Source organism: Labrus mixtus, chromosome 2 (assembly GCF_963584025.1).
Source record: "Labrus mixtus chromosome 2, fLabMix1.1, whole genome shotgun sequence".
In the NCBI taxonomy this organism is placed as follows: Eukaryota; Metazoa; Chordata; class Actinopteri; order Labriformes; family Labridae; genus Labrus; species Labrus mixtus.
In genome coordinates this window covers 10,380,109-10,389,275 of record NC_083613.1, presented here as the reverse complement: position 1 = coordinate 10,389,275, position 9,167 = coordinate 10,380,109, and the positions used below count along the sequence as shown (strand labels likewise).

Below are 9,167 nucleotides of genomic sequence, written 5' to 3'. Positions count from 1 at the left end.
ACGTGCTAGGAAAAAAAATGACTTAACTTCAACGTAGTGAAGATACGTTTGTATTGGATCATCAGTTTCATTAGTATAACTCTGTGTCATAAAAGTTATCTCAGGAAACATCTTCAAAAAGAGGTCTGGACTGTGCTCCTTGTTGTATAATATACAGAAACCCCAAAATAACCCACCATAAGCAACCACTCTGCAAATGTGTCCAGGAATAACTTCGAGCTGAACCAGATACACTGGTGAACAGTCATTCGCTGTAACCACTGGGGCCAAGCAAGCAGGATAAAGGGAGAAGCAGAGAGTCAAACGAGTCCAATAAAAAAACAAATTCAGATATGTATGTAATACTTTTTTATTTTTTTCAAGACAAAATGGCTGAGTGAAGAGAATAATGCAGACAACAGCTGAAAATAGAGTGGCATCTCCATAACTGAAAAATAACAATAGTCAAATCTGAAAGTCAAGCACAAACTCATGAATGTTGGTCAATGACCTTTGGTCATCAAACAGAGAAAATAAGCCATCACGATTCATCAGGAGGGAGAAAAATGGACTGATTTGTTAGCAGTGACTCTGTTCTGAACAGAGTGTGTGTGTGTGTGTTTGTGTGTGTGTGTGTGTGTGTGTGTGTGTGTGTGTGTGTGTGTGTGTGTGTGTGTGTGTATGTGTGTATAGTCATAATAAATAATGTTGACCAATGCCGGAGGTCAACTTCAAGTTCAGTTCAGAACAAATAGCTTGAGAGTAAATACAGAACACAGGATGAAATCAGGCTGAAAATTCAAATGTACCTCAAAACCATCAGCGTTGACAACATGTACCAAACTTTTTTTCTTTCTGTGATTTCCATTATATTTAGAATATGCCTTGCATATGAAATGTACCATATTTAAATTATAAAGCACCATGGTTCTTTTGGCAATGAAAAACAAATAAGAATTTGAAGTAACAAAAAAAATACGGAAAAACTGTAGCAAAAGGTATACTTTTCAGATTGATGTTGGATTGATTGCATATGACAAAAGGTCTCTTTCAAAAACAGCTGGAATGTTATCAGGTGGTACATGTTCAAGGACAGTAAAAAGTTGGCTACCAAGAAAAACCCAACAATAGCTTGAATTACTGCATATAAAATGGCAGGAGAGAAAAATATATAAAACAAACTAAAAAGATATGTACAACCACCAGTTATTACCTCATTGTGGCCACTCCAGCGGGACTGCCTGAAAAGGTCATCACATGACCTCTCACCCTTAGGACACCACAACATTTTTCTTTTTCAAAAAACATACTTATTTTCAAGCATACAAATTATTCACACTATATTATCCTGCCAAATTAAGAAAATATACGGTGGCAGCTTGTTGGGATTTTTTTCACTACAGAAAAAAAGGGTACATTGAAACCTTTAAAGAGTACAGGCAAAACAGTTAAAAATACAGGCTCCAACATAAATACTATAAGTGCCTACACTAAGTGAACATTAATTTCAAATACCATTCTAAATACAGGAAAAAAGTAGACCATAAATGTGTTTTGAACATAGGAACTTACATGAGTGTGCATTTTCCTATGTGTTTTAAGTTCTCTCTATATATTTATATATCATAAATCTCTCCCAAATGCAAACTTTTTGTTCAACCTGAAGACTTGTGTATAGTAAAGGCAAAAAAGACGAGAGACATGTTCATTACAATTCATTACATAGTGATCAAGTCCCAGATGTGACCAAGAAGGACAGAGAAACAATAACAAACCATCAAAAATGAAAGCACAATTTAAATAATGTTCTCCCCTAAAGATATTGAAGTGTTACTTTAGAAACTCAACACAATTTTCTTAACTTTTTAAATCAAATTTGTAGAATTCTTATATTTCTGTAGTGAGTAGTATATTCATGAGGCAGGATATTTCTATGGCGGTTCCTGCTCTGATACCCCAAAGAGCCAAACTGATGTTGAGCTCTCACGAGGAGACATGGCTGGCAACAGTTTCTAGTTGAACTCTTTTTTTTTTCCTTTTTTTTTTCTTTTTAATGCAAAGCATTGACACCACACTAATCTGTCAGCATAAGAGCAAGTTTTCCCTTGAGTGTCCAACTGTAAACTGGGAAAATTGAACAGTGCACGTATAGGTAGTCCCGGTTCTGAATCCGGTCCTCATTTTATACTCAACCGACTGTACCTCCGATTAGAGAGACAGATACAGAATCCAAGGCAGAGTGACAAGTGCTATATCGACAATGAGGGGGATGGAGATAAGAAATAAACTACCACAATGAATTCTAGGGTGAGTTAACTGAAAAGAAAACATGTGGTGAAATGTAAATCCTAAAAAGCTTGTGTGGAAGGGGTAATGTGTTGCAAAAATGACTAAATTATGAATCTTGACTTTGGATTCTGACCTCCATTTAAGATCGTCTCCAATGTCATTTCATCAAAAGGGATTCAGATTACTTAAGGGTTACTAAGATCTATGCAGTTAAGAGAATAAGCGCTATAAGGACATAAACATTTGAATTGTAGAGACGACTGGTTAACCCACACCCCACCCACTACCCTGAACCTCACCCGCCGACACCCACCCAAACCCCACCACCACCCAAAATCTGTCTGGCTTAGAACAACTTATAACCCACTCTGTGGTCATCAAATGGCTGCTGGCTACACTGCCCGCTTTCTGACACTGAAGAAAACATAATTCTGTGCTACTTACAAAGAAACCTGCAAACTTTTAATTTTCAAAGAAAATAAACACTCTGGAAAATTAAGAGCTTCACGTTGGTTAAAACAACTCGTCAGACTAACCCTCTCAGTAAGGTACACGTGTACCGGGAAACAAAAACACCTAAACCAAAAGTCTACACACCAAACTTCTACTCCTTTTTAGCATGTAACATGCCAGTAAACAGAATCATAATCTGGAGAATAACAATATACACGAGTCAGGCAGATAAATGATTTACCAGAGATACACATAGTCTTTTTTTCTGTTTATGTTTCAGCTGGTTCCTTATGCTCTGCTGAGTCACAAAATGACAGGGTTGTACAGGTGCTTGATGCAAGGACCTGCTTGTTCCACATGTGCACAAAAATGTCCTGTAATCTTGTGTAGCTGAAACTCCATGCTTATAGCAAAAAGGAGGATGAACTAATGCAGGTAAAATATCCAAGGCACTCTTGTTGTCATTTCACACCATATTGTTAATTTCATTGCTGTTTGTCAAAGGAATATCTAATGGCGCTAGTGCCTAGCATTTCATAGGCAGCCAATTTTCATAAACATATATATAATATCTCTCATCTCAATCTTGCATGGAAAATCTTTCACAAAGATCCGTTTGAAGTGTGACCCTGCTTGTCTTGATGTTTTGATAATATGACACTGTCCAATATGTTTGAACACAAAACTGTACATGATATGTAAAACAGTTTGAACTGTTTGCAGCATGGGATCTCATGACTAACTTTTTTCACGTCGAAGAAATCAAAATATCAATAGTGACACATGTACAACCAAACCCACCAGCAAAGGACAACTTTCTCTCTAAGTAGCCAAAACACACTGAGCATGCTGTCCAGTTACAAAAAATACAAAACGTGTAAATTATTGCACAATAGAAAGGCTCAAAAAGTTCTGCGTTTGATGCAAGTGTATTGCCCCAATGATGGATCATGCATTCAGCTTTTTTCCAGTCAGGGATGATAACAGGGCTGTACCGCGTGCGTGTCTCTAACCCTGTTGTCCTTTCCCCTCACTTAGTGGCTAGTTAGTCAGGGTCACTTTTTAGCCGGGGGAACTGAGATAGAGCTGCCAGTATGCTGCTCTTTGACTACTCAGTCTTAATGTCAGCAGACAGAGGGCGGTCACTGTGCCACTTCTTCATGTGTTTCTCCAGAGTGCTGTATACACTGAAAGGCATGTGGCAGATTTCACATTTGTACACGTCCTTGCCCATCTGTCCGTGGGTTTTCATGTGGCGGGTGAGCTTTGAGCTCTGGGCACACGCGTAGCTGCACAGCTCACACTTGTAGGGCCGCTCCCCAGTGTGACTGCGTCTGTGCACTGTCAAGTTGCTGCAGTTCTTGAACACCTTGCCACAATACTCACAAGTGTCACTGCGCCGACCGTCCTTGGAGCTCGGCCTGCCATTCCCGCTGCCGCCGTGTGGAGTGCTGGCCCCACTTCCGGTGCCACTGCGTCCTGAGGCGGCCCGCTCTCCGTCCAGCTCGCCAGGCGGCGTGGAGTAGCGTAAGCTGCCGTTTTCTGAAGAGTGCTCGGACGAGGAGGCAAAGGGCGATTGTCTAGAGTCCCCACCTGTGAAGCTGATGAAAGGGTCCTTGAGTTGTCGTGAGGCAGCATAGCCAGCGAGCCACTGGGAGTACACGTTCTCCGTGTTGGGGATGGTGGGTGTGGGGGGGTCAAGGTCCTTCTCCACCTTGATGCGCTTTGACAGCGGACTGAGAGCGCCGGGGCTAACACGTCCACCCAGCAACTTTCTGGACAAACTGTCAGAAGATAAGGGTCCCGTGCCATTGACAGTGGTAACTGTTCCATCATCTGCTCGGTCAGACTCCAAGGCAGAGTCTTCATCACCCCGATCCCGGGACAAGCTTCGGCGGTGCGGGCGCAGGGCATCACTGTTCTGGTGGTGGTGGGCGCCTTCTAACCGCAGACTAAAATGATAGTCATTCCTTCCATTTCCTTCTTTCACTCCAGGCTTGCTCTCCACTTCTTCCTCCTCCCCCTCCTCCTCCTCTTCCTCTTCTTCTTCTTCCTCCTCCTCCTCTTCCTCCTCTTCCTCCTCCTCCTCTTCTTCCTCGTCCTCTTCTCCATTTTCAGTTATAAGTCCATTGTTTTCACTTTTAAACTTGGCGACCACTGACTTGAGGGCATCCGTGGCGCTGCCCATGAGATCGCTTGTGCCGGGTTCCGGGGAGCTTGCAGTCGAGAGACCATCATCAGACTTAGCGTTTAGCGAGGATGACTTACTCTGACAGTGTGTCTTCATGTGTCGTTTTAATTTGCTGGCCTGGGTGCAGGCATGGTTGCAGAGGTGACACTTGAATGGCTTCTCCCCCGTGTGGCTACGCCGGTGAACTATTAGGTTGCTCTGGAACTTGAAGGTCTTCCCACAGAACTCACAAGACTTTGCCTTGAGAGGAGTTCCAGGTTGGGCCGCGTTGGATACAGGATTTGGGGTGGATCGTGCACCAGAGGGTGACTGAGAGCTGGACAGGGGAGGTGTAGCTGAGAATGGAGGCTTAGAACCTGGTTGAAATGGCTGCAGCAGCCGTTGCATAGGGCTGGGCCTGTTTGGAGAGAGAGGCGGGGAAGCCCCAGTTGCATTTCCAGCCAGCTCGCGTAGACGCCTTGAGAAGTCCATGGGAGGGGCTTCTAGTGGCACCGAGTTGAGCCTCATAACCCTGTCAAAGGCGCTGGGATGGTGGGTTGCCAGGGCCAGGTCATCAGGGCTGAGGTGGTGGCGCGGTGGCGGGCTGAACAGCGGTGGGGTACGGGGGTAGCGGCCCTCACGAGGCGTGGATGCCGTGTCCCGACCAGAGCCAGAGCCAGGCATCCTCAGGAGGCTGTAAGGACTGCCTTCAGCCAAGTGGACAGCATGGAGGGGAGGCTGGGAGGAGGCACAGTCACCCCCCATCCCAGGAGCCGCAGCCACGCGGGGGGTGAGGGGGCTGCCAGGTTCACTCTCCAGGTAGATGCGGAAACCGTGGGTGTTCTGGGCATGCTGGAGAAGGAACCAGGCACTGGTGAAAGGCTGCTTACAGGTGGTGCAGGTGAAGCTGTTGGGCTCAACTTTATCTGGAAAAAAAGACACACAGAGAGGCAAACGTCATTATAACCTGTGTAAATGTTTTAACAACTTTTTAAACCACTCATTAGAACCCCAGAATTAAACAATTATTGAATGAAAAAAAAGACACCTCAGTTGTTTGACAGAGGTTTTGAATATATTTAAAAAGTATTGATGAAAAAATAAATAAAAGAATGTGTCATGATAAGGTGAATACCCATTACTGATTGTAATACTTTGTGCTCACCATTGATTTGTTTTGTCTTGCATTTTTTTACATAGTCCAAATTTAACCAGCAGTTATCTCTGTCTGCGATGACTTTTAAAATATATTAAAATTATACATGACAATTAGACCTGCTTGGTGAAATAAGCTGCACATTTTTTTTTGATACTGTTGTGTAAGAATATGTGTAGATGTGTTACATTTCCAAATTCAAAAATGCGTTTTACAATACGTTTTGAACAAAATCAATTTAAATCAGTTCCCTTGGGATGACATTTGACAAAGGAATAAATAAAACAATAATGAGAGATTACTCAGGCAGCAAATACACAATTTACACAGCTGAGAAGGCATCGAAATATTTGCAACAATAATTGACTTTCAATAGCACTCGCACACTGACCGGAGATTTGCCTGACAATGCACGCCTAATCTCGTTAAACACATTCATCCTCCTTCCTATGCTGTGTTTACAGAATTAGATAGGCTACAGTGGGACATGTATCTGATGCTGCATATTAATGCTGAATACAAACAAGAGGTCACATGTTAATAAATTGTAGCAGCGTTTATCACAAAAAACACATTCGCAGCTAAAAGACGAAAAGGGGGAAAATGTGTCGCTGTGTTTGTGTGTGGGTGGGGAGGCTCCTATGAAAATGCATTTCATGCATTACTTTTCTATTTCTGATATTTCATGCTTTATGGATTTATTTAAATCCTCTCAGGTGAAAAGAAAAGGAGAAGAAGGGGAAAGCAGAAGTGAGAGATATGCAAAATAAGAAGCATCCGCCACTTGCAAATGTGCTCCCCCTTTCATCTTTTAGCTTTCTTATCCTTTCTTCTCCTTTTTCTTTTTTTTCACTGGAGGGTATTTTTTTCTGAAGTCATTTGCAAACACTGAACCCATAACCATGGCCATACTGTGTTAAAGAGGGAGAACAAGGCAGAGGGAGGGAGGAAGTTAGTCCATATGTATGTGTGTGTGTGCGTGTGTGTGTGTGTGTGTGTGTGTGTGTGTGTGTGTGTGTGTGTGTGTGTGCGTGCGTGTGTGTGTGTGTTTGCCTCTATAAGCGACCCCTAAGATGTCGGATGGACAGTGTTGCATGTTTTAAGCCTGCTGTATCTGAAAGACAAAGGGTTGAAGAGGGCGCAGAAAGAGAAGATGGCTGCTGTGAGAAAAGAGTGATGTCGTGGATGAGCAATAGATGGAACTGACTGATGGTCTGTGGTTCTACTTTCTGTGTCCACAGCCACATGAGTCGCCCCCTCCGAACAATCTCACTTAAAGACCTGAACACGGCATAAAATGTGCACCCAATCAAACCTCCATGCAAACCTTTTTCTCTTGACTGAAAAGAGTTAGAGGGGGGGGGGGGTTATACTGGTAAATTATGGATCATTACAATCTGCAAGAATTACAGTTAATTGCTGCCACCTGCGAGGGGCTTTGACCCACTATGGAATTTTTCCATCATAAAAAAGCCATTTGCCCATAGACGCTTTTTGCTCCCTCTCTCGCGAGCACAAATAAAATCTGCCCATTACATTGGCTTAAGCTGTATGTATGCTTCCTGATTATATGTGTGTTTTTATGGCTTTAAATAGAAAGCCCCAAATCACTCGTAAAACAGTTGCAATAACCTGGCCTCTTCTGTTCACTTTGCTTTGATTCACAGCCCATACACACTTCCTCATCTCCGTTCGAATGTGTGAGCAAAGACTGTACATGCATGAGGAGGATAATGGATTAATTTTGCTGTTATTGTAAGGGACAAGAGACGGAGGAGGAGGGTGGGGGGAGTTAGAATGTCACGTCCGTCAGAAGAAAGAAAGCATGAAAGGATCATGGAATTGAAGGTAGTAGGACGCAGAAGAAAATGAAGGGAGCAAAGTGGGGAGAGAAGTGTGGCATGTAGAGGACAAACCTACTGACAACCCACCACATTTCTGAAGGCTGCAGGAGCCACTACACTGCACTTCAAAGCTGGTAGTCAATTCATTTCCTTTCGTATCAAAAACAGCATGTCTTGTGCTATGCAATCACAAATCTATCTATTGAGAAACCACATGCCGCAAACTCTGATAATAATTGTTATTTCTATGCAGGCAGCGGTCACATTGATGGGCACCAACAAGCCAGACCAACACACACTCGCAACAACAACAGAGCAGATATCGAAAGCCCATTATTGTGCTTAATAGCTGCACTCAAAAAAAGAAGTCATGTCTTCAAAGGAATGGAAGGAAGGTGAAGACATTCTGACAAGGCATTTGACGGCATTGAAGGTTTTCTGTTTTGTTCTGCTAGTAAGAAGAGCTGAGAACTGTGTAAGGGAGGACAGATGATCTTATAAACGAGTATGTCCTCTAATGGAATAAAGGAGAGCTCCCTCTCTGCGTCTGTTTCTCTCCTTCCATTAACTCTAAGTCTGTGGAGAGTTAGGGCTGCAGAGCAGGAGAGCCGCACAGCTAATGCTGGATCTCCAGGTCCCTTTGAAATAGGATCAGCAGAGAGGAGAAACCACACTGACAACCCCTTAGCTGCCATTTCATGGCACGGGCTGAAAGAGGGGACTTTGGGAGAGAGAAGGCGAAACAGTATAGGAGAAGTTAGAGAGGGCAGGGGGATCAGGGGCAGAAAAGAAGAAGAATGATAATCATGGAGAAAAAAAAAGAAAAATATAAAGAACTAAAGAGGCTAAGCATGGAGGAAGAGAAGAGAAAGGGGGGCTAACAACTCCTTCAAAGCAGTTTCAGCACATTGCAACACTAAGCAGGAGGAGGCTATTATAGTGTCTTACGGACACTGCTATCAGGCAGAGAATATGATCCCGGGATCATGCAGAAAGCACAAGGCCAAACTGATGCAAGGGCAGTGAGGAAATGATGGCGCCTTAAACAGCAGATATGGCGGCCTGCAGCTGCTGACACCACATTCACAGCACCGTCCCAGACATCAGGGCTGACCAGACAAAGCAAAACACACACGCAGTCTACGAGGCCGAGGCATCATGTACTCTTTGCTCATGCAGATTGCTCTATTGTTTTGTGACCCAACCCCCCCAAAGCCAGTCTCACACGCACTCAGTGTCTCTCAATCACCGCACACACTCACACTCACACGGACGC

At 43.5% G+C, this 9,167-nt stretch overlaps 1 protein-coding gene across 1 annotated transcript in view; it reads right to left on the bottom strand.

The window, feature by feature from the left end:
- Positions 1 to 333: 333 nt before the first annotated feature.
- The window catches only part of LOC132984383 (B-cell lymphoma/leukemia 11A-like), a 37,929-nt gene continuing 29,095 nt past the window's right edge, over positions 334 to 9,167 (bottom strand). The window contains exon 3 of the mRNA XM_061051209.1: positions 334 to 5,817. Within this exon, the coding sequence (XP_060907192.1) occupies positions 3,830 to 5,817 (1,988 nt within the window). The 3' untranslated portion in view covers positions 334 to 3,829. The remainder of the gene's footprint in view (positions 5,818 to 9,167) is intronic.